At 36.3% G+C, this 25,930-nt stretch overlaps 3 protein-coding genes across 9 annotated transcripts; all 3 read right to left on the bottom strand.

The window, feature by feature from the left end:
* Positions 1 to 1,160: 1,160 nt before the first annotated feature.
* On the bottom strand, positions 1,161 to 3,824 carry LOC108224421 (probable calcium-binding protein CML13). Its single transcript, XM_017399043.2, has 2 exons — positions 3,245 to 3,824; positions 1,161 to 1,445 (listed from the first exon to the last, which is right to left on the bottom strand). Exon 1 carries the CDS (start codon positions 3,690 to 3,692, stop codon positions 3,249 to 3,251), a length of 444 nt encoding a protein of 147 aa, XP_017254532.1. The 5' UTR covers positions 3,693 to 3,824; the 3' UTR covers positions 1,161 to 1,445; positions 3,245 to 3,248.
* Positions 3,825 to 6,841: 3,017 nt separating this feature from the next.
* On the bottom strand, positions 6,842 to 8,349 carry LOC108227750 (uncharacterized). Its single transcript, XM_017403071.2, has 2 exons — positions 7,986 to 8,349; positions 6,842 to 7,894 (listed from the first exon to the last, which is right to left on the bottom strand). Exons 1-2 carry the CDS (start codon positions 8,040 to 8,042, stop codon positions 7,295 to 7,297), a joined length of 657 nt encoding a protein of 218 aa, XP_017258560.1. The 5' UTR covers positions 8,043 to 8,349; the 3' UTR covers positions 6,842 to 7,294.
* Positions 8,350 to 9,753: 1,404 nt separating this feature from the next.
* LOC108227749 (uncharacterized) lies at positions 9,754 to 25,611 on the bottom strand. 7 transcript variants are annotated; one of them, XM_017403067.2, is made up of 15 exons: positions 25,465 to 25,611; positions 25,044 to 25,107; positions 24,372 to 24,432; positions 24,073 to 24,206; positions 23,946 to 23,984; positions 23,774 to 23,866; positions 23,549 to 23,665; positions 23,246 to 23,341; positions 22,618 to 22,731; positions 21,739 to 21,792; positions 20,591 to 20,638; positions 19,491 to 19,641; positions 10,956 to 11,121; positions 10,554 to 10,623; positions 9,754 to 10,198 (listed from the first exon to the last, which is right to left on the bottom strand). In XM_017403067.2, the coding sequence occupies exons 4-15, from the start codon at positions 24,142 to 24,144 to the stop codon at positions 9,944 to 9,946; spliced, it is 1,275 nt and encodes a 424-aa protein (XP_017258556.1). In that variant the 5' UTR covers positions 24,145 to 24,206; positions 24,372 to 24,432; positions 25,044 to 25,107; positions 25,465 to 25,611; the 3' UTR covers positions 9,754 to 9,943. The 7 variants fall into 7 exon arrangements, with proteins under 7 accessions (XP_017258556.1, XP_017258551.1, XP_017258554.1 ...); XM_017403062.2 differs by having other exon boundaries at positions 24,308 to 24,432; positions 25,465 to 25,605; XM_017403065.2 differs by having other exon boundaries at positions 24,377 to 24,432; positions 25,465 to 25,605.
* Between the last annotated feature and the right edge of the window lie 319 nt (positions 25,612 to 25,930).

Here is a 25,930-nt window from a genome sequence, read left to right as displayed (position 1 = left end):
CGACACGGCCGCTGGAACCTCGGATGATCTGCGCAGCTCTCTATATGTTCATGTATATCAGTTATTATTTATTATTTTAATTTTAATTTTATTTTAATACTTTGTATTAAAACAAATATTAAATTATTAATTAGTTATAGAGTTAAGTTTAATGGAGACCGTATTTTTTTTCGGTCACCTGGAGACCACCTATGTTCTGCAGGTAAAATATTTCATAAAAAATTACAAAAAATATAGTTTTGCAAATCATGTTTAACGAAATCATCATTTCATTTAAAATCTTGAATATCATATAAGTTTTATAATGTGGAACATTACAAAATATTTTGTTCTATAAAATATGTTTAGTTTGCAGAACATTTGTTCAATACATTATATACTTATTAAACATAGATGATCTTCAACAATTTTAATGAATACATGATATTTGTAGAACATATTTTATAAAATAATATATTTTATAGTGTTTTGATTGCAGAACACACGTGGTCTCCGAGTTCTCCGATAAAATAGCGGTCTTCATAATACTTTCCTCATTAGTTATATAACTTATATCTGTTATAGCTTTATAGGTTTAAACAAGAGTGGCATATAAGTCGATGTTTAGGTCACTTAATTTTGATATATTGGGTGTAATTAATTATGTGAGTTATTTATAAAAATTTGTCCGTTAATAAGATTATTAAATGAAGTTTTTGCACCTAAACAATATGTTTTATACTTTAAATTATAACCTATTTATTAAAAAAAATGTTTATATATTTGTCGGTTATAATTTAACTTATTTTAGATTCTCACGTACATTCATTAATCTTCTCAATCAAATCATTTCAAATTAACACGTTAATTTATAATAATTTCTTTATAAAATTTAATACATATAACATTACCCTTATTTAAATTGTAATTATGCAAAATAAGGGGACGACAATCAGTTGCACAAAACGGCCTTATATTACGAATCTAATTTGTTACGCGAAATTGAAGTCATTAGGTATTCAAAGTGTTGATCATGCGTGCGTGAAGATAAGTAGTACTCCTCAGTCCTCAGTCCTCTGTCAAGCTTTCTAGATAAACAACTTCAAAATACTTATCAGGCTTGTACACACTTACCTTTTTTTTGACTGCAATAGTTGCAAATAAATCAATTACATAAAGACTCAGCAAAAGAAATAAGATTATCCACACACAAAACCCACAATCCACAAAAATGTCTTCATAAACCAGGAGCCTTCTAAATTAGTTCTGAAATGCTATAACATCACATACACGTTAATTTTAATAAAGTTGGATGCACACATTGTACACTGTTAGAACAAAAGACAGACAGAAACTGAAAGCTGTCAATTGAAAACACAACCACACTAAACAGGCGAACAAAAGACTTTTGCCGCAAAAAGACTGGTCCATCCTTGAGCTAGAAATATAACACCACTTCAGTTCACCTGCACACAAGGAAAGAAAAAAATTAATCAATCATTCCTTATTATTGAAGCATTATTATTTATAAATGAAATTAATACTATTGTGTCAATACTTAAAATTCTGTAATTCTGCTATAGTAAGTGTTGCAGTCAGGACTCAAGATTGACCATTATTTTCAATGATTAATCCCTAGCAAAGGTTTGATCATCAACGAATATTTTAATGGACATGCCGTATCCAAATACAATAAACTCATACCAAATCCTAGAACTGATTAATAGAGCTTAAAAAGAATCATTCATGAAGGAATTTATTCAAAGATATAGAGACTTGATAAGATGACCAACTGCCTCAATATGAGATAATAATCTATGCGGCAGACAAAATAAAAACAACAGGACAGAAAGTCTAAGTGACGCATTTAATTCTTCCACTACCAAAAAACTTCTTTTCAGCGTCTAACGGAAGTGTACAAAACGGATATAACTAACTTCAGCGACATCAATATCCCGCATTTTGGTTTCTTTCAGCACAAATATAGGGATTAGGGAACAACACAGTGAGAAAGATAACCCTATCACACGTTTGTGTCTTTCTCTTCTGAATCATTTTTCTAATCTACTCCCTCCAATGAGGTTATTAAATATCAAATAACTCGTTTTATTTTGGAACTCTCTCCTCCAAATTTCAGCTTTAAGACAAGATATGAGAACTTGCATAGTTCCATGCCTTCAAGCTTATATTGATGTAATTTGTGAAGAGGCAGTGTATATCAAGGTTTCCACACCAAAATTTCAAAATGCTATATCTTATTCTCTATGAATGCTACTCTCTCTATATATAGTATATAGCAAACCTCCTACTGACTAAGTACTAAAATCTTCAAACAAAAAAAAAATCACCATGAAAGCACCCATATTAAGATATTCTATCAAAATCAACACTCCAAGAGCACCTACAACCCATTGGAAACCTTGGCTAAAAATGGATAAAAAGATACCATAAATACATAGAGAATATGTAAAATTTTCTCCGCTCCAACGGGCATTCCCCTTGTCTAAAAATTCAGTCAACCCCGTGATATTGGCTATATTTGTTCAACCTCTAGACTTGTATGAAGATTACACATCATCTATTACCATTTTAATATAATGTATTCAGTTTTTAACGACTTAAAATATAGTCAGACATTATAACCAGACTCATCAGAGCACAACCCTTCACATAATTGGTATTTTTTTATCGTTTTAGCCACCACTGTTTGAGATGCTCTAATAACATGCATAACAATTGTAGAATCCTTTATAATTAATCAACAATACAACGGCCACCCAAATCCAACGAAACCACAATTCCACATAATCAAATACATTCATGTCACTTATTCAGCGACAACTAGCATATTACAACAATTAACACTCCTACCATATATATGTAGTCCAGAGTCATTGGCACATTTCAAATCGCGTACAATGATAATAAAAGAACAAGCATACTCTCGAAAATATCGAATAATGTCATCTATTCTCTCAAAAGGTTAATCTCACACTATTATTTATTTAATTACCATACAATCGACTACTGAAGGCAAATAAATTAAATATAGACACAATTACACAACATTCCACAGACAAAATATTGCATCAAGTTAGCCGTTACTTCAAGGTTAAATCTCATTCACTCTCACTCTCATTCATCATAAACTAACTATATCAAATCAAACAAAACTACACATCCACATAATCATAACATCCCCATCACCGATTCAATAGATAAATAATTATTTAACGAGAGCTCGAGAACGAAACTGAGAACTCACAGAATCACTTAGCCACCATCCTCGCAATAAAATCCTCATACTTAATTTTACCATCAGATCCAACATCAACTTCACGGATCCACTCATCAAACTCAGCAGGCTCCAATTTCTCACCAATACTCGTAAGTATATGCCTCAGATCCGCAACCGCAACGAATCCCGTTCCATCCTTATCTATCACTTTAAACGCGTCTCGAAGCTGCCGATCGAACGGCTCAGGCTTCAGATGCTTCGACATGAGCTCGAGGAAGCGATTGAAATCGAAAGCGGCGGTGAGTTTCTCTTCGGCGATGATCGTCTTTAGTTGAGCTTGTGTTGGATTGCCGCCGAGAGATCGCATCAAGATTCCGAGCTCCGACGGTGCGATCTTGCCGTCGCCGTCGGTGTCGAATAGCGTGAACGCTTCTTTCATCGATGATACTTGATCGTTGCTGAGATCTTTCCCCATCTCTCTATCTCTCTGATAAATCTCTCTCGCTCTCTCCCAGTATCTCTGCGTATCCCTCCGTGTCTATAGGTTTGTGTCTGTATCGATATGTATAGTCACTTTCTGAAATATGAGAGTGAAACAGAAGACTCTGGTCACCACACTTTTAATATATCCACTTATTTGTAAGAATTTAAAAACGGTCAGTATTCCGGATTTTTCTGAATTTTTTGAATTCAATTTAAATTGTTTAAAAAGAATTAAATTTGTATTTACTACTCCCTCTCTCCCATTTAATTCGATACGTTTTTTTTAACTGCTCGACACGCATTTCAATACTCTTATAAAATACTAGTTGAGAAGCCGCGCGTTGCGGCGGCCTATAAAAATTATATTAACGATCTAATATTAATATTTGTAGAATGCAATAATTTTGTGGCTGTATATAAAAAATATATTAATGATTAAAAATTAATATTTGTAGGATAAATCAAATTTTATATTATAAAAATCTTGATGTAATGACAATACTAATATATAAAATTGCAAAATTAAACTATAATTCATGTTGAAAATATGAAAATAAATTTCTACACGTAATTAACAATTTAAAGCACGACAAATCTTAATTTTATTTGTGTTTTTTTTTTTGAAAAGTAATCATGTTCTTACATTGTCACCTTCCTCCAATTTTTTTGGATTGAAAAACATCTAACTTAAATCCGTGCGATAGCGGTCTATAACTACCCTTACTTGCAACAACCTTTATTTTTTAATATTGTATGAACAGTCTTCACTTAAAAGTTGTTTGAACAGAGCAAACAGATAATACATGAATAATATTTTCTTGTGTGCAAAGTAAATCATATAAAAATTAACAACAACAAACATGTCCGATGAACAAAACAAATTTTATAAAAGAATAACCTATCATCCATCAATATCATGTCAAGACTATATTCTTCTCCCGTGTTTGGATTTATCGACTCCCACATAGCGGTCTATAACTACCTTTGCTCACAACAATTTTTTTTTTAATACTGTATAAACAGCCTTCACCAGAAGAACGGCAACACCAAGTTAGAAATCGAGTAATAGAACTATCACGAGGGAGAGCTAGGGTTGTGATACTAAGAGAGAAGTTTGTGTTAAGATGATCCAAAACCCTACAACCTATAGAGTATTTATAGATGCAGAGAGACTTGTGTGCTACTCTTTCCCATAATTAAATAATCTGAAACAAAATCTGATTAAAACTTTAAAGCTGCTATATTCCATAAATAATTTGAAACAAAATCAGATTTCTGAAACTTGCTTCTAATATATCCGAAACTAAAAAAGACAGTTCTAATTTTTGATATTTTTCATCTGAAAATTTCAGAAAATTAGAAAATTAGAAAAATAAAACGGAGCGATGTGAGAGGCGCCACCTACATGCCCCTCGCTCATCCTTTATATAGAAACAAAATCAAATTAAAACTTTCAAGCTACTATATTCCATAAATAATCTGAAACAAAATCAGATTATATAGAAACAATATCAAATTAAAACTTTCAAACTACTATATTCCATAAATAATCTGAAACAAAATCAGATTCTGAAACTTGCTTCCAATATATCCGAAACTAAAAAAGGTAATTCTAATTTTTGGTATTTTTCATCCAAAAATTCCAGAAAATTAGAAAAATAGAACGGAGCGATGTGAGAGGCGCCACCTACACGCCCCTCGCTTCTCCTTTATATAAGTATATTGATAGTTCCGTAACTTATTTTTGAGATTTTCTTTTTCTGTATAAAAATATAACATCCAAACTTTAATTCAGAAAAGAAAATTTTTTAAAATAGATTGCACAACTACACTTTCCAGAAGCATTAAAGTCCGTGCCGCGTTCCCGTCCCCCAATGTATACTGCTCAGGGGGACGGAAGGAGTAATAAAAAATTTAAACTCTATGATTAAAAAATTAAAATTATTTAAAAAATATCGATATCAATAAAACCCTCAATTATTCTTAAAATATAGGTACTTAGTTTTGATTATTTAAAAATTGAATAACCATTTAACCTTAAAATTTGGATTATACATCGGTATTTTAAATCGACCGATTTTCTAACTATTTAATCAGGTTTTAAATATACGTTTTTTAGATTTTTTAGCACTGTGGCACGTATGTTAAAATGTTTCGACTATATAGTTAAAAAAAAATTGTTTTTAATTTTTTTTCTAAACCCAAAATTAGAACAATATTTTTATTCATAAAACAAATATGAAAAATAATATTTCTAGTTATGTGATCAAAGCGTATTAAAATGCGTGTTAAAAGATAAAAAATGCCGATATTCAAAAATGGAGGAACTATTAATTATACACCGAGTAAACTTCGTTTAAGCTTGCCGGATTTTTTTCAGCTCGCCGGAAAATTAAAAGCTAGAGGGCGAGAGTCACAGACTGAGAGAGCGGGGGGTGGAGAGAGAATGAGAGATGGAGCTGGGGGGATTTATAGGGAGGGTGAACGTTGGTGTGCCGACCGTTTTGCCAGCCTTGAGTTCTGCCAGACGACCGTTGTGAATCATAGTTCACAGGTGACCGTTCCTGCTAGCTGGTGCGTGGCTGCTGCTAGCTGGCCGGATCAACTCTTGCAAGTGATGAGCCGAAATCTAAACAACTAGCTTGTTACTCTCTCTCCGTCCAAAAGACTTTTTCACGCATTTATATGAGTTTGGAAGATAAACTTGTAAATATTATTTTTTAAATTTTTTTTATTTTATCTAAAAATATGGATCTTCTATTTTTATACAAAAGTAACAAAACAAAAAATTAAAAAATATTATTTATAAATACCTCTATTGAACAAATGCGTGAAAAAATCTTTTTTGACGGAAGGAGTACTGTCAAGCCATACTTTTGCATCATATTGCTGATCAGATTGTAAGAACTCAATACTTCTCTCTCTGCTTCATCTATGGTCTCTGTGAGTGTGTAGCGACAATACTCTCTCTGATTATGTAAATAATTTTAAGCCGTGATCATGATCAACTGATTTATGTCTTCTTCTACTCCGTACTGTAGCCGATTCTGAGAGTTGTTGAAGTCGGAGACTCGCAGGTCTTTTAACATAGCCTGTTTATACTCGATCTCAGTTATAGATCCGGGTCCTGACACACGTATGTTACACACGTATGTTGGTAGCATACGTAGAAAAAAAACACTAAACATATTAATCCTAGATTTTTTGATGTATACACGGCATTTTCTTCTACTTGCTATTATCATTCGTATGTCAGCTGCCTTCAGTTGTAGGGTTTAACAACCAAATAGTACTAAATAACCTTTTTACAAGGAGATCTGATGATGAAACTACAAGTCCTTCATATTTGAAAATTGTAAGACATGTAGATCTAATTCATTTTTAGAACTTTTGGGTCGGATCTCAATTCATCGTGTCTCCGTGATAAATACCGGGACCAGTTAATACAATTCGGTTCACTTGGATGGAATCGGTCACATAAATATTTCTGTTTACGCCATGACCATCAATCCCTACCCAAGTTTCTAACGGTCCTTCTGCCCTTGAATTGAAACAAATCCGGTGAACAAAATCTGAGTTATGTGTGTATCCTTTTCAAGCCTTATTAACTCTTTTACGAGGAGATCTGATCCTGAATACATGTTCTTCTCCTGTAAATTTATCTACTCTAACAATCCAATGACTTCTCTTCTTATTCTCCTCACTCTTTCCATCTATCCTTGTGATTAGCAACCCTTCTCCAATAGGCAAAACTTGTGTTTTCGAGCCTCCCCACCGCAACGGATCCTTACAAATAAACACATTATAACCTATCACAATTTTCTTAACTTTAGGCTCACTCCTTGTAGCTGATGCTTCCACAGCTCTAAATATCCCTTCATGGTTCTCTATTTTGCAGTCTATGACCACAAGATCTGCGTTTGTATATTTCTCTGACAACAAACTCTGAGCTTCCCCTACGACAAACTCAACTCGACCAGCATTGCAGCCAAGTGCATTGATCGAGGAATTAAGTTCTGAGTTACCGCGCACAATGCAGATCACTCGTCCCCCAGTCTGATAAGCTGCAGCAACAAGGCCTGCCACGGTGCACCCTGCTGTAGTGGCACAGACAATTACCATCAGTCGTGCATTGTTTCCTGCAGCAAATGCAGACACGAACTCGCCTACACTTGGCTCCTTAGCATTCATTCCCTGCATATAAATTCACCCACAAAATTAAACAAAACAAAAAAATATGAACATAATCAAACTAAAAAAGAGCGTCCAATAGCTGAAAACTCACCAATTTTACGGTTTGGAGGTAAGCTTTAGTGGCATTTTCTGCAGACCAGCAGCCCATTACTTAAATTCTTCCTGCAAATTAAATTTTTTTCGTTCTTTTTCAGCTCAAAAATATAGATGAATGCTTATCTTGCATCGCTATTTGTCTATCGCAATCTGACTAGATATAGCCACCCAAAATTTGTTTTGTATTGCAGGGATTACTTAAATGTGACTATGAACTGGCCATGTTCACAAAACACGCACCTCTGTGATCTGTGTGCGCATGTGTGTGAATTATCTACTACCTCTGTATCAGAAGCTCGGATTAGAAAAGTATTTTCCGCGCAATCTTTTTGAAAAATCCAAAAAAAACGACAATCTCAACGACCAATCTATGGCCATGAGCATTTTCTGAGAAGGTTCTTTATAATTGTTGTGAATCTTTGAAAGAGAAGATCTTATTTTGAACAGGAGTTTAAATTCAAGTATGGCGGTTGATCTTTTATTTATAAAATAATAGCATGTCTACTAGGGAGTATTAAAATTGGTCAAAATTATACAACTGCAGCAAGGTTCGTGCTCGCCATCTTGAGCAATGAGGATTTGTAATTACACATGCATTATGCGCACAACAAATATGATTTAATTTATTACTACTAATAATATAAGATTGATAAAAGAGAGATGCGATGCTGCCTACGGACACCATTCTCCCAACATTCATCTAATGCTGGTAGCTGTAATGTCCTTCGTCAAGGGACACTTGAATATCCTTTGTTGCGGATATATATCTATTCTCACTAATTTTAAACAAATATCGAATGATGAATGATAGATTTTAAAAAGAAAAAAGAAAAAAAAGGGCAGCCAACAAAAGTAGAATAGATTTGATTTTTCTTACAATATTGAGGATTAAAGAGAAAAGGCTCGAGAAATTAATACTCCATAATAAGAAAATACTATAATATTGTAAATAAGTTGCTGAGTGTGTCTATTGCTTTTCAAATTTTTTTATTTTTATGTTTCGGGACATGATCTTAGAGTTCAGTTTACGAAAAACAAAAGTTGCAAAAGGAATTTTACGGCCAACCTCTATAAGAAGTAAGAACTCTTACAATAACCATACTTTATTCCCCTTCTCATGTCAATGGGAAAAACCCGAGTTATTTTTTCTAATTTAAAAGACAACATCATATTGGAAGTTAACATCTTATCTGTTAATAATTTTTTCAAATAACAAAATTCGAACCTTTCTTTAATGGATATAAAAATATAATATAGTGATTCTAATCAACTTAATACTATAACCGATCTGACAGTTATAAATTATAATCTACTGTAACAAATTATAAATCAAAAATCAGCAACCAAACTTAATATGTTTAACTTCAATATATTGTATAGAAATACAAATGTCTAAAAAATTCAATTGAAGTAAAAGGTTGCACAAAAACCAGTATACTCCATAATCCATATGTTCCAACCATCTGATTCTAGGGTGTACTTTATATTTCAAAACTTATCAAAACCATCTGATTTTGGGGTGTACTTTATATTTCAAAATTTATCAAAAATAGTCAATAATCTCACCACTTCGTCACTTTTCTTTCTTTTTTACTCTATTTTTACTCCATTATCTTCCTTTTATACATTAAAACTCTTTTTTATTTCTCTTTTCTACTACTTTATACATATTTTTTAATCTTCAGGCCTAAATCATACGTAAACAAATGGTTCGGACAAAAAGAATACTAAATAACATTGATTGACTGTTAAAATCCGCCGCAGGAAATAACCAAAATTGATACCAAATTGTAATTTTCCGGTGTGTGGACATGAATATGTTGAATCCCATCAACCTATATGCTATACTATAAATAGAAACAGGAATAAATGATTTGATTGTATGAGAACTCATAAGAATAATAAGCAAAGCTTTTGGAGGTCGTAGTTGGTGTTTGTCCATTAATAGTTAAATTATACATTATGATCACTTAAGAGTAATGCATCTTCCTCTGTAGACTTGTCAATTGTGGAGAGCTGAATATTCTGCTTTGTATTCATTTTGTTAACCTCTTTCTCAACTCGAAAGAATACCCACTGGAACCTCCGGAAAATCTCCAATGCAGTTATTGCAAAGACTGTAAGGTAGTTATGACGAAGATGGGCCGATAATTTGTAGGTCCAAGTGCAACGCAAAATTAGATTGCTACTTAATACCCAAAAGTAAACCTGCAAATATCAAAATCCAAATTCTTTCACCGGCTGGACAGTAAAAATAATAAACTCAGGTCAAAATGATAAAAAAAATGTCTGTTCATCAAAAGTGATTCGAAGTGTTCATGCCTGGAAAACATCATTTAAGATATGTTTCTCCAGTCACTACTCTGGTTAGTACACCTCCCTTACAAGTTGTACACTTATCAGAACTGTTTTTACTGCTCATATGAAAGTTAAACAAGGTGTATGTTTTAACCACTTTACAGCATCTATTTCTGCCCCGAGCAGGGTATAGAGTATAATAAACATGGGCTGATCATAATATGAAAACCGATTAAAAAGAAGAAAAAAAACGTGTATCGCTTACCCATTTCCTTCCATATAACATGTGGGAGAAGAAATGCAGTTTGCTAAATTTGAAGATCCGAGTGAACCCACTGGCACAAGAAAAAAAGAAGGTAAACTATCACCAATTTGCAAGAACAAAAACACTCATGGGTACTAGCCTGCTAGGTGAAACAGCTAGCAAGAAATGGCCTAAAAGTATCATAAAATTAGGATTCTTACTGAAGATTATAATATGTGCATGCATCAGTATCAGATATTGCTATGCATGTCATTATATGTCGGGAATAAAGTAGTTAGTATACCAAGAGAAAGTATAAATAATTTCAGTAAATTACACATGCAAAATAGCAAAATAGAGTACAAGTATTTAGTGATATGGATATTTGCCGACCATCAACAAGAAAATAGAGTATCCACATACCTCATGTCCCAGTCTCTGTTTACATCCCAGTAAAAAGAATAAGAAGAGTTCAAAACACTTGACAAAAGCCATAAAGGGCGATATATGTTTGTCCACTGATCAGGCAAGACATGGTACTTGAGGGCTGAAAGGAAAATAACTGGTACTGCTGTCGAGTATTTCAAAGCTGAAACAAAAAAATGTATAAAGAAGAGATCACTACAGCTGAAACATGGAGAAGAATCAGTAGCAAAGAATACCGGCAGTATTTCACCCCCTTCCCCCTTTCTTTTTTGAATACGTCACATGCTGCACGAAATAATCCTATAACTAAACTAGTCAGTATCTAGAAGGACCAAACATGAAACTGTTTATGACGACAAAGATAAAAGTTTAATTATTTGTTCGTGGTTTTCATGTGTGGTATCTGGAAAATATATTACTTTCTAAAGGATGTCAATTTCTTTTAAAAATATTATGAGTTTCTGAAAAATGACTTTTCCTTGTGAAAGGAGGAACACAATCTCCAAATTGAACATCCTCACCAACTTTTTTTCAACAAATCACAAGTTAAACAAATAAAAGTATTCCCAAATTGAATAATCTCAGCAAAAAAATAAATAAATAAATAAATAATCATGAGCCAAACGGAGAAAAATATTTTCCCAAATACGATCAGTGGAAAAATATGTACTCATAATTCATTCAGGATAGGGGTGTGCATTCGGTTGGGTTAACCTAAAACCATACTGAATAAATGAATTTATTTCAGTTCCGAATTCTAATTTTCAGCCGGGTTTTCGGTAGGATAATTTATATAATTCCGTGATTCGGTTTCTAATCACGGTCAGCTAAAAACCGAAATAAATAAGTTTAGGTGCTTCTAAGCTTATAAAGATGTATTGGGATTGAGAGTTAAAAATACTTGAGAGATGTATCTCATTCAACCTAGGGGATTAAAATAACATGTACATGAAGGGATGACACTACATACATGTTTTTTATGAATTAAATAGCAAGCATCTCCTGCCTACAGGAATATAATAACAGAACTAAACGCTCCAGGTCCTCTGTTCTATGCAGGCTCAAGTATTCAAATTTTTTGACGTGCATGTCTGATAACTGATTAGTTGCAACTACATGAAGATCAGCATTGCAGTTTCATTTCTATTTGTATCAGTCCAATGGAAGTAACTAGTTCTCAATTTCCGACTTGTTTTTAACCCCTGCATGTAACTTACATTAATATATTCCTTGCTTCCTTTTGCAGATATTAGTTTTAGCCTTTGGGTAATTTTTCATTTTTGCTCCTTTGATTAAATTTTGGTTAGTTTAATTGGATTTTAACTGAAAAAAATGTTTTGGCTAGGTTTCAAAACCAAACTAATATCAGTTCAGTTTTTGTAACCATTTAGGTACTGTTTGGGGTTGCTGTTGCAGACAACAACAGCAGCTTTTTGCTTAAAAACAGGTGAAAAACTGTTTGGTAAATCTAAAAGCAGCTTTTTGCTGAAAAGCTGCTTTTAGAAAAAGCAGGGTCTCCCATGCTTTTGGAAAAAGCTGATTTCAGCTTTTGCAGGAAGCTGTTACAAATTTAGCCATAAAACCTAATAAAAAAATTATATTTTTTATATTATAACTCAAAATAATCAAATATTGAAAAGTTACCAAACAGTTATCTGATTTCTACAACGACACTTTTTACCAGCACTTTTTCTGACCGCACAACAATTTTAACAACACTCCCAAACATACCCTTAATACTAATTTTGGTTTCAGTTAACCGAATGCACACCCTGTTAGCCCTTTAGATTTTAATGATGATGACTTTAGAAGTCAAATAATTATATTTGAATAATTCTAAGAGATGATGAATTCATTCCTATTCTTAAGGGTCGGATCAAGTTTGTTTCAACAAACTTTGCTCAGGATAAACATTATTCTGTTGAATCTTATCTTGCCTAATGTTTATCTAATTCAGTTCAAAATTAAACTGTTATATCTCAACGTTCATATTCTAACAGTTTGATTTTCTAACAGCTTGTATTATGTGATGCATGCTGGTCAAAGGTCAAAGGCGGTAAAAGTATTTACAAGAAGAAAGAAAAGAAATTAGAAGAGAAGTGTAAGAAAGGGGCAAGTTGGGTATTTGGCTCGAGAGGGAGTAGATAGAAAAGGGAAAAAGCATGTTTACTTTTCTTTTATGCAAATTGTGAGTTGTTAGTAGTGGGAGAGAATACTGGGACTCTCGAATATCCCAGGTCCTGTATTCAGTTATCCGTACTATTCTAGTAGAAAGTGTGTGTTTTCTCTTTTGTTTCAATTGCTTTGCTGTGTGTAATTTGCTTGGAGATCCTTGATTAGGGCTCAATTACATCTCTGTGCATCTCAAGTGGTATCAGAGCCTAACGATCCATGGCACCCAATACGCCGACGGTGACTCAACGGGTCGAGGAACTCGAAGATGCACTGGGTGGGTTGGAAGCAAAGTTAACTGAGTTAGTAGCAACCGCCGTTGAAAAGGCGGTGAGCACCATGAAAAACTCTTTGGTGGAGTTGTTGTTGGAGGGTCAAGCGGCTGCTTCCCAAAAACATACATCGGAGATGGAGGGTTTGGGTTCACGGTTGGAGGGACGAATTAATCGCGTCCGGGAGCACTATGAGTCTCTCCTCTACACCTTGAAAACTGACCAGGACCAGTTTCAAGCGGAGATGCGCGCCGCCTTGCTTGGAGGTGCAAACCCTCACCAGTCCAGATCTGAGAAAGTGGATCCTCACCCGCATCACGCAGATTCCAGCGGAGGTAGCATCCATTTTACGCCACACCGGGGACACCCTGGCGGCGGGTTCTCGGGGCCCGCACCGCAAGATCGTGGTAGTTATGGTGGAGGGGGTTCCGGTGGGGGTCCGGGGCATTGGAGGTATCGGAAACTGGATATGCCCCTTTTCGATGGTTCGGATCCTGATGGGTGGATCATGCGGGTGGAGAGGTATTTTGGGTTTTACCGGCTGACGGAGGAGGAGCGTTTGGAGGCGGTTGTTGTGGCATTAGAGGGTGATGCGTTGCGTTGGTATCAGTGGGAGAATAAGAGGCACCCGATCCGGCGATGGGCTGACCTCCGTACCTTTGTGCTCCGTCAGTTTCGACCTCTGTCAGGAGGATCGCTCTATGAACAATGGTTGTCGACAGTGCAGACTGGTAGTGTTCTGGAGTATCAGCGAAAGTTTATCGAAACGGCAGCACCCCTTGACCATATTTCAGAAGATATGTTGTTGGGGCAATTTCTCAATGGGTTGCGTGATGAACTTAAGGCTGAAGTTCGTTTGTTGACTCCTGTGAACTTGGAACAGGCAATGGAATTAGCATTACGAGTGGAGGAACGTAATTCGTTGTTAGCTCCAAAGAAGTTGGGACTGAGTTGGTCTAAGTCTAGCACTGCTTCTTACACTTCTAAGGGTTCGATTCCCCCCTCAGCCTCACTAGCAGGGTCGGTTCCACCCTCGGTTTCAGTCAAGAATTGGGCTCTAGGGGCGGGGGATTCCCAGTCCTCTGTGTCGATGCCGAAATTTTCTGGGTCGAATCTGAGTAAAGGTGGGGGAGAGGTGCGCCGATTGTCTGAGAAAGAACTGCAGGATAAACGGGCAAAAGGGCTTTGTTTCAAATGTGATGATAAATGGGTTGCGGGCCACCGCTGTAAGCGCCGTGAATTAAGTGTGTTGTTAATGGATGACGAGGATGAGGATCCGTTGGAAGCTGCTGGGAGTGAACCACCACCATCACCCACTGACGAGCTTGTTGGTGAGGGGCAAGGTCAGGCTGAAGTGTCCTTAAACTCAGTCGTGGGGTTGTCAAACCCGAAAACTATGAAGTTGAAAGGGGTGATTGGAGGACAGGATGTGGTGGTGTTAATTGATCCAGGTGCAACGCATAATTTCGTTTCTTTGGCCAAGGTTCAGTCTCTCAATCTACTGGTGGATGATGATGGGAGTTTCGGAGTGTCACTGGGGAATGGGGAAACAATTAAAGGTAGTGGTATTTGTCGGGAGGTGGTCTTGGAGCTTGATGGGGGCATACTGGTGCGAGACGATTTTTTGCCATTAGACTTGGGGAGCACAGATGTCATTTTGGGCATTCAATGGTTAGAGCAGTTGGGACCAGTCACTACTAATTGGAAAACGCAAGTAATGCAATTCCAAGTGAACGGGAATTTGGTGACCTTAAATGGAGACCCATCTTTAGTCCGAACCAAGGTATCCTTAAAATCCTTGTTGCGAATTCTTCGTAAGGAAAAACAGGGCTATTGGGTGGAGGTACAAAACCTTGCTGTGGAGCAGCCTCAATTAACCCACGAGTCCTTGGTTCCGAAATTTTTAGAGGATGTGGTACAGCAGTTTCAGGGTGTCTTTGCTGAACCAGACGGCCTCCCTCCACCACGGAGTCATGACCACGCAATTCCCCTAAAAGAAGGGAGCAACCCAGTTGGGGTTCGTCCCTATCGTTATCCCCACAGTCAGAAGGATGAAATTGAAAGGCTCATCCGGGAAATGCTCAAGGCTGGTATTATCAAACCGTCCACTAGCCCGTTCTCCAGCCCAGTATTGTTAGTCCGGAAGAAGGACAATTCGTGGCGGTTCTGCGTGGACTACCGGGCATTGAACAAAGAAACAATTCCGGATAAATATCCGATTCCAGTTATTGACGAGTTGTTGGATGAATTGCACGGAGCTCGGGTATTTTCGAAATTGGATCTAAGGGCCGGATATCATCAGATTTTAGTCCGACCCGAAGACACTCACAAGACGGCCTTTCGAACGCATGACGGCCATTACGAATTTCTCGTAATGCCCTTTGGCCTCATGAATGCCCCGGCGACATTTCAATCCTTGATGAACGATGTTTTTCGCCCATATCTGCGCAAGTATGTACTTGTGTTTTTCGACGATATACTCGTCTATAGCCCTTCAGAATCTGAACATCGAGAGCATTTGGCACAAGTACTGGACACACTGGCCAAGCATAGCCTATTCGCTAATTTGAAGAAGTGCGCTTTTGGCAAGACGGAAGTGGCATACTTGGGTCATGTGATTTCTGAATCAGGGGTGGCAGTGGACAGTGAGAAGATCACGGCCATATTGGAATGGCCAGCTCCTACATCAATCAAGGAGCTTCACGGGTTTCTGGGTCTTACGGGTTACTACCGCAAGTTCGTGGCGAACTATGCTCAAATTGCAGGACCTTTAACGGATCAGCTCCGCAAGGATTGTTTTGGCTGGACTAACGAAGCTGATCAGGCCTTTATTGCTTTAAAAACTGCCATGACGACTCCTCCCGTGTTAGCAACACCGAATTTCACTAAACCATTTGTGGTTGAGACGGATGCTTCCGGGTTTGGTATTGGTGCGGTGCTTATGCAGGAAAATAGACCGTTAGCATTTTTTAGTAAACTCTTGGGCGTACGAGCTCGACAGAAGTCCATATATGAGAAAGAGCTCATGGCTGTATGCTTGGCAGTTGCCAAATGGAAGTATTATCTCATGGGGAGACATTTTATTGTGCGAACAGATCAGCAAAGCCTACGCCATCTTACACAGCAAACTGAGATAGGGGGTGAGTATCAGAAATGGGTGAGCCGGTTGTTGGGATACTCTTTCGATGTGCAATATAAGCCGGGAAAATCAAACTTAGTAGCAGATGCTCTGTCGCGGAAAACGGTTGGGGAAATTGAGTTTGGGTCGTTACTAACGTTGCCAGGATGGGATTGGAAAGTTGTGGATCAAGAAGTACAGGCAGACCCAGCACTCCGACTGGTAATTGATGAGATTAAAACGGGTAAAACCCAACCTGAGGGGTTTACAGTGGTAGATGGACGTCTGCTGTGCAAGGGCCGGGTGGTACTTCCCAGAAAATCACAGTTTAAAGAGATACTCTTACGAGAGTACCATTCCTCTCCATTAGGAGGACATGCAGGGGAGCTCAAAACCTACCTTCGGTTATCAGCTGAATGGCAGTGGACGGGAATGAGAAAGGATGTAAATGTTTTTGTTCAAATGTGTACTATGTGCCAGCAACTGAAAGTATCGCAGCAGCTCCCTGCTGGGCTTCTACAACCCCTCCCAATACCGACGGTGATTTGGGAACATTTGTCTTTAGACTTTATAGAGGGATTGCCTCTTTCACAAGGGGTTGACACAATCTTGGTGGTTGTGGATAGATTGTCAAAGTACAGTCATTTTATAGGTCTACGTCACCCATTCACGGCAGTCACAGTGGCTGAATTATTTGTCAAAGAAATTGTAAGGTTACATGGGTTTCCTGCTTCCATTGTATCTGACAGGGACAGAGTATTCCTCAGCAATTTTTGGAAGGAGCTTTTCAAGCTTCAGGGGACGGAGTTAAAGCATAGCACGTCTTACCATCCCCAAACGGATGGCCAGACGGAAATTATCAACAAAGCCCTGGAGACTTATTTGCGTTGCTACAGTGGGGCACATCCGAGGCACTGGGCCAAGTGGCTTCCGTGGGCCGAATTCTCCTATAATACCTCTCCCCACTTGTCTGCTAAGTTCACACCGTTTAAGTTGGTCTATGGGAGAGACCCTCCTCCACTCATTCGAATGAGTCATGGTGAAACAGTTGTTAATAGTGTGGAAGAAATGCTTCAGGAGCGAGACACCATAGTGGATGAGCTACGGGTGAATTTGTTAAGGGCTCAACAACGTATGAAAGTGGCTGCTGATCGTAAAAGACGTGAGGTGGAGTTTGAAGTCGGGGATATGGTTTATTTGAAATTGCAGCCCTACCGCCAACGTTCCTTGGCTCGCAGACCGTTTGAGAAACTGGCTGCCAAGTTTTATGGACCGTTTCCTATATTGCAAAGGGTAGGTACAGTCGCCTATAAGCTTGAATTGCCTCAGGGAAGTAAGCTACATCCCGTATTCCACGTGTCCCAGTTAAAGAAAGCTTTGGGAACTCAACCTGCATCTCCCACTATACCATGGACCTTGAATGCAGACTTGGAGATGGTAGTGCAACCCGAGCAGTTGTTGGCAGTGCGTTATACAGGCGTGGTTAAGGCTAGACCACAGGAGGTTCTTATCAAGTGGAAAGGCTTGCCGGAATTCGAAGCTACATGGGAAGAGGCTGATATGATTAACAGCCGCTTTCCCACTTTCCACCTTGAGGACAAGGTGATTGTTTGGGAGGCGGGTAATGTGATGCATGCTGGTCAAAGGTCAAAGGCGGTAAAAGTATTTACAAGAAGAAAGAAAAGAAATTAGAAGAGAAGTGTAAGAAAGGGGCAAGTTGGGTATTTGGCTCGAGAGGGAGTAGATAGAAAAGGGAAAAAGCATGTTTACTTTTCTTTTATGCAAATTGTGAGTTGTTAGTAGTGGGAGAGAATACTGGGACTCTCGAATATCCCAGGTCCTGTATTCAGTTATCCGTACTATTCTAGTAGAAAGTGTGTGTTTTCTCTTTTGTTTCAATTGCTTTGTTGTGTGTAATTTGCTTGGAGATCCTTGATTAGGGCTCAATTACATCTCTGTGCATCTCATATTATAACAGATTTATTCTAAAATAGCTGAGTTGGTTTTTATTCTAACGGTAATATTTTTGAATATCCAACAGCTATATTTCTACAGGTTATAAATTCACAGCTTGTCCTTCAACTCAACACACAAGAGCTTTCTATATCTTCGTTCTTCTCAGAACTTTCATTCAATCACACTGTTCAGAATTTGAAGATATATTATTTGAGTTGTATTTCTTCATATCTTAATCACTTGTGCCGGGTTGTGGCAATTAGATAGGATTACAAATTAGAGCCAAGGTAGCCAGTGGGCTAGTTAGCAGGTGCTAGGTGACAGAGGTGTCAAGGGAAGGGTTCTTCCGGGGGGCTTTGTAATTTGTAATCGGCAAAACTATAAGCTTTATATTATTGTTATAATATAATCTCTGTACTAGTTGGTACGGGGACTTGGATGTAGGCCATTGAACTGATAGGGGCCGAACCATGTGAAAATTCTTGGTGTTCTTGTTTGTTATTCTGTCATACATATATTCTGCATACACTGTTATTAATTGAGACAGCATTGCATACAAAAGAGACAGTCTCATTTACGGTTGAGACAGACTCATTTAGTTGTCAGTTTGCATTTTGTGCCTAGCTTAAATTTCACACCCCTAATTCCAGGCATATATTTTCCATGAATGCTATTTTCTCACAAAATATTTTACAAAATCAAGTTATTTTCCAGCAAACAAACAGAGCCTTAGCATTAGTTATGTAGATGATTATGACTAAGAAGTAAAAGTTAAAGGCGGCCACCAAACAATTAAAAAATAAATTTCACGAATGGCATACGTGCTTCATCACATAATATAAAGCAGGGACATGTACAAAACCCAGTGGTCCAACTTGTTATTTAATGAGTAACCATGATGAGGTAGGTATAATAGGTTTTTAGAATATAAATTAATTTAGTACTATATAAATGTAATTCTATATATAATCCTTCCTGTAAAAATTAATAATACTAAGTAGGAAGGAATCTCACCATTCAATAAAGTGGTTTTCTCCCCAGTATCTTTGTATTGCCGAAGACATTGAAATAGACGAAAGATGTAAGGCAAAACAAGAACTATAGGGATTGCGACGGAGTGGCTGCCACAAACAGAGTCCGCTTCAAACCATGCAATGGTAGCAACCTGGACATGGTTATGAATCATCAGCAAGGCAGAAGATTTTCTGAATCACTAGACTAATAGATTCAGAATGGCTGAAAAATTGGACACAAATACATGGAATCACTTTTATGGCAATATCACCAAGTTCAGCTATCTTGCCAGAAAATTAGCAGGAATATCCATAATACCATATTATGTCAGGAACTGTGTGTTACTAGTACTATAGTGATAATTCAATTGTAGGCCAGTAAGGAAATTTTACCCTTTTCAGGATTCAGTTATTAGTTCAGATCTATAAATACCAGTAGTAGCTGTTATTTGGGATTATGATTTAAATATGAAAGAAAATGTAATATTTCAACCCAGGCCTTTGGTTGTTTCCACAAATACCCTACCTAAAAAAAACAAAATAATAATTAACAAGCATCAATTCTCAGTATTTATAAACTTCTTAGGATGTAAAACGAATGTATTTTTGAATAATTAATTAATAACAAGGGTATATTTTAATATTGTAGAAAACTCTAATGTACACAAAAATACTATTTTATCGCACCATTTTAGTATAGAAAAATGCAATCATGAAGCTCGGGTTGAGATGGTCTAAAGTTGAATTACGCAATTATGAAGATCTGTATTCACCATGCTTGGTATCTTGTATATTCCATTTTTACCGTCAATGATGGATCAGTGGTAGATATTTTGTAGTCATTCAAAAGCACAAGCCCCAACCCCTCACATCAGTGGGATCTAGGGAATGTCCAGCTGTTATAATTCAGTTGAAAGTATATGCGAAGTAGATTTTTTGCATTTTACAAGCATATATGCTCAGAACTATTTTTATATGCAGCTATTTACAACACTTTAAATTTTTCTCTGGTAAATGTTTTATATTGGCCAAACATCAAAATATAGTACACAAACTCTATTTTACAGGCAAAAGTTTCATATACAGAGAGAAAAAAGAGACCTGTCGATGAACCATCCTACAAACTGATCGCTCCAAATCTGAGAAAACCTGAATAAAGAATGTTCACACAATGAAAACACGTTACAGAAAACCAAGTGAGGACTTGAAATAAAGGAATTCACCGACGATTATGTTTATATTACTTAACAAAAGGGCTCAAGCTCCGAGTCTGCTATAAGTAGGATTCTATCCAACCAATATTGGGTTCATCCAAAAAAAGTATAAATGTTCTGAGAAGTCAAAACTCAATGTTGACTTGCATGTACAGAAAAACGCACTTTACGATGCAAATAAGGCAATAACTAGTTGATAGAAAATATTAGTGCATCATTAGAAAAGTTGACCAGGCCATCAGAACTTAAAAATCCCATGTATCCAATTTCTTCTTTTAGAACAGGAATTTTTTGATCAATAGGCTGCATATTTTTTTTAATTAAGAAAGTTTTATCAACACAGCAAACTACGGTACTACCTTTTTTTTTAAGGAATAGGCTTCCTATTATTTTAATTATAATACTCCCTCTGTTTTGAAATATAAGTCGTTTGACTTTTTGGCGCACACTTCTAAGTCTTTTGACCGCATAGTTAACATCATTATTTTTGAAAATTACTTTTTTTGAATTAAGAAATGTGATTAATATTATAATTCAAACAAAGAAAAATTTAAAAATAATGATTTTAACTATGCGGTCAAAGGACCTAGAAGTGTGTGCCAAAAAGTCATGCGGCCTATATTTCAAAACGGAGGGAGTATTTTTGAACATACTAGCAAACTATGGTCTGATAATTGCAGTACAGCATATACCTCATATTTAACTTCAGAACAGTTAACTCGTGAGAATGATAGCTTCAAGAGCTACTGCCTAGAGGGATAGCAGTCAAAATGTAGAATTTTCCTATTTAGTTTGTGTAGCCTCAGCCAATTATTTAACTTTAAGGGTAAAACCACAAGGTAGGGAATTTAATTTGTAAACTGACTTTATTAAGTTACTATTACTGTACAAAATGTAAACAATGTAGCAATTAATAACCAACTTTTTATATAAACGTCATAAGGTACTAGATACATTTTAACATATAATTCTCACAAATTTATTTAGCACATTTATGAGATATGTGTGTGTGTGTAGGAAGCTTATAACCAGTACCTTTGACATAGAGGTGAATATATCAGCCACGAAAAAGTCAGGGAATGTAATTGCCTGTAAATATCAAGAAAAGCATGACGTAAGAATGTTATGTGTGTCAGTGACAGATAGTTTAATATTTTCCTACGAAATTCGTAATTTGTTGTACTCCCACCAATTTCTTTTGTTAATGTGCAAGAAGACAACATTTTAATGTAAACTATAGTAAACTTGTACACCCACCACTGGAAAATAGAAAATGAAGTAGCATCTAATGTATAACATCATATTGCAAATGTAACATGTCATGTTTTATTGTTTGTAAAGTCTCTCTAAGTTCCCCCACCCTTAAAAAATTGCATGCTTGAAAGTTGATGTAAAATAGCATAGACAATTAGAAATTTACATAGGAGATATCCAATTTTTACATGAAATTACAACAATCTTAAGACATCAGAAAGCTGACACTGGATGGTGCCAATCATTGATCTCTTTGGTGAGCAGTTCTGTAGCCATTCTCAGCCGTTCTCAAGAAAATTTGATTGTTTAGCTGATTTAGAGTGGTGTCTTTTGGACACAAGAACTACAAAAATATATCTTATTGTGTTTGCTAAAATACGCAAAACATCTGAGATAAAATAAGCCAAATGATGCAGGTCCCTACTTGGCAGCCTAAACATTATCGCTTCTCATGGTAACTAGAGGTCAAGGGTTTAAACCTCGGGGGGGGGGGGGGGGGGGGATGTCTTTTTCCCTATTAAAATTTCTGTAACAGACTGACAACAAAGAGACTATCTGCCAGAAAGACATCTATAATTTTAATTCAAAAAAATCAACAGGAATCAAAATAACCAAGTAAATTAATTGGTGACCACTTTGGGAACACTATCCTAAACTTGCCTGCAATGGAAACACTATACGCCAGAGAGTCCTCAACAGGAAGTAGCGAGATGACAAATAGAAGATATCAAATGGAAATATGATAATCATCGCAACAGCAGAATACAAGAGCACCTGCAATTGGTTATATGTATTATTACAAAGTAAAGCAAATCCTTCTCATATATAAAACTAACATCCTAGCAATAAATCCCTCTCCAATGTGGATTATAACAGAAACATGTCAAAATTTTCCAAAAACTAATAAGATCTTCATTAGTGCGTAAACCGATTGTATACCACCACTGATAAACACCAGAATAAGTGATATTCACTGGGACGAGAGTAAAAAAAGTGTTCATTTGTTCATAGTCTTATTCTTTGCTAAATTTCTATTAATTTTTTTTAATGAAACTTATAATGTTGCATAAATGATCAAGGCGTGGTAACTCATATCACGGGTGAAAACTTTGAGCAGAGTTCCAGTTCTAAGCATAGGATAGCACATGAGTTTACTGCTTCATTCTCTCGATTTAAGGCTTTTAAACTAATTCACTACAATAAACAGATTATGTTACCTAAGTCAAGTGGCACATCATACTACTGAGTAAATATAAACAACTGAACAAAGAGGAGGCATCTATTACACTGGTTGGAATGCAGCCAATGGAACTTCTCCATGCGAATACAGATAAAGATAAGCTGTCATGCTAGTAGGAACAATGATTGTCATCCAGGTTGCACACTGCATGTTAGAACAAAATGTTAATCTTATATAAATATAAATATCAGCAATATGAGAGATTGAGCATAATAAAGGGCACAAAGCTCATAATTTGAACATGGAGCAAAGTGTTCAGAAAGAAAGAATACTATATCTTAGTTAACCTATATCTTAAATTCTGAATAAACTAATAATGTACGTGCATTTTTTATCGCTATGCGGGTGTACCTTCCATATTTCCCTGTGGGTAAGGTGATACTGATCAAGCTCAAAAATCGTAGCATAACTAATATTGGCTTGGAAAAAGACCCACAAGTTTATTCCCCAAAGCCAAACCATCAAAGTCTGCAATATAAATTACCGAATTAACCAGAAAACAAATAGAGAGTAAAATTTGATGTCCAATAACGATCGATATTAAGTATTGGGAATATATCTACAAGGCTTCAGTACCACAAGAAGTAGAGGATTGTAATATAAGAAGGCCTCATATAAAAACAGGTCCCGCAGGTCAGCACTCATTCTCATAACAGAACCCCATCCGACCTGTGTATGTCATAACCATACTTTCAACTTTTTATAATTTAGTCAGGATGCAAAGCAGTGTTATAGCAACAGAACTAACCTTACAGCAAATGAATCCCCATATGACAAACAATAACACCTGAAATCAAGTCAAAAAGAATATTGTAAACAAAATTGAGGTACAAACAAGTTGCAGCAGCACAAATATAAAATAACGTGATGGATACCTTAAGTCTCCAGAGTAAAATTGGAGAAGGCATTATTGCCACAGTAGTCAATGGTGTCGTTACACCCTTCATCTCATCTGATTCTACTGATTGCAAGAAATTTTCTTCTGCACTACTGCCCAGGTCACCAGCACCTGAAGATATTTAGAATTATGAAAATCATACATGATTATCACCAATGTTTCAAGCATAGGGTGGCAGATATTGTGCGCTTTGTGGTGTAATGATATTATACCCAAATCAAAGACCCTAGATCTGCTTGTAGACTTTCGTAGATGAGGACTGTTAGCAGGACTTACATTACCTCCAAACATAGATGTGAACAAGTAACTACTGGGTTATCGACCCTATAACTGAATCCTGAAATCAAAAGTATGATGGGGAAAAATTAATATTCTTTGAACATATAAGAAAATAGTATAAACAACCGTGATTAAAAAGTTGACCTATTATAAGCTGGAACAACTCTACCAGTCATGACTGTAGACTGTAGAGAGATGTCTTAATTTTTATTTAGTATTTTTTCTAACACCGGATTATTTTGGGAGAGTTGGTTGACTAGCATGCTTTGAGCGATCATTAATTAATCAATTAAGAGGGGTCATGGAAAGAACAGGTTTCAGTATGAGTGATCGTCTGATTGCTCAGCTCATATCAACTACAATTAACAAATGTAAACGCTAGAGCTTGATCCCTAGTTACGACAACCTGTTTAAAGTAGACTGTAGCTCAGCCAAAGAAATTTATCCTTCACTCCTTCAGTGACTTGGGCCTCAGTTCATTTACTATAGCTATTATTTTCTTGTCAAGATTTATTATGATTGAAAGTGCTTTGGCAAATATACAAAAATTATGCATGTGAGCAGTTGTCAAGATAAGGGGTCCAAATAAGTCAAGGCTAGAAACGCAGCAAATGAGGACAAGGTTCATTGATAAATGATATTGTAAAAAATCTACATTTTAATATTCACCTGTAAACCTTCACATCACTTGCCGAATGAATCATCCGAAACTGTACTAGATTTTTCAAGTGATCTGTAACGAGTAGATAGCACATATTCAATTCATCGATAACAGCCAAAACTAAAACTACTAGTTATGTTTCTATTATCCACAACCTACTCTAATACAGAGAAACGAGAGAAAACAAAATCACTTCTCATGATTAATTAATCGAAACTCACTCCTACTAATCGCATTTTCAGTTCATCAAGCGAAACATACACACATATATTGATATTCAAAACACAATATCAGAGAGCAATGCTGCTAGTGTTAAATGCAATTGCGATTAATTCGATTAATAGAATCAGATAGAGAATTGTAGCGAAATTAGAGGCTAAAATCGAAATCAAACAGACGAAAATATATGAAGAGGCGGGGGAGTCGAACCGATGATAGTCGCGGTGATCTGTTGGGAGCTTTGGATCTGCTGCTACTGCCTGCTATAAAGCCCTCTCTCTGTTGCAGTTTCAAGTCAGATCTGTAATTTTTGCTTGCAACTTACTCTCTTACCCTTTGTTTTATTTTATTCAGGGGGTAACGGCTAACACACTCCTTGAGTCCTTGGCAAAGCCCGAGCCCGGACCCAGCTCCGCGTATCGATCCGGGTTAAGATCTTGGCGCGTTTAAAAGAAACCAAAGCATCTCCGATACTCCTCTTAATTGTTTTTTTTTTAAATTAATATGATATGCGATTTTTAATAAATTGATATATTAAATATCATATAAATTTCACTTCTGCTTTTTATATTTTATTATCATTTGAGCAAGCTGAGAAAAGTGAATAGAATTGGAAAGAAGTAAATATTATATTTATTGATAATAAAGTTAAAAGCACTTAAATGTTTATTAAAAA

Source organism: Daucus carota, chromosome 6 (genome assembly GCF_001625215.2).
Source record: "Daucus carota subsp. sativus chromosome 6, DH1 v3.0, whole genome shotgun sequence".
Lineage (NCBI taxonomy): Eukaryota > Viridiplantae > Streptophyta > Magnoliopsida > Apiales > Apiaceae > Daucus > Daucus carota.
This window is presented reverse-complemented; position numbering and strand designations above follow the sequence as displayed.

Coding starts and splice junctions, on each gene's coding strand:
- LOC108224421 (XM_017399043.2), bottom strand. CDS start 3,692: ATGGGGAAAGATCTCAGCAACGATCAAGTATCATCGATGAAAGAAGCG.
- LOC108227750 (XM_017403071.2), bottom strand. CDS start 8,042: ATGGGCTGCTGGTCTGCAGAAAATGCCACTAAAGCTTACCTCCAAACC. Junction 7,895..7,985: donor ACCTCCAAACCGTAAAATTG/GTGAGTTTTCAG, acceptor ATTTATATGCAG/GGAATGAATGCTAAGGAGCC.
- LOC108227749 (XM_017403062.2), bottom strand. CDS start 24,386: ATGTTTGGAGGTAATGTAAGTCCTGCTAACAGTCCTCATCTACGAAAG. Junction 24,207..24,307: donor ATCTAGGGTCTTTGATTTGG/GTATAATATCAT, acceptor AAATATCTTCAG/GTGCTGGTGACCTGGGCAGT. Junction 22,732..23,245: donor CATTGGCTGCATTCCAACCA/GTGTAATAGATG, acceptor AACCAATTGCAG/GTGCTCTTGTATTCTGCTGT.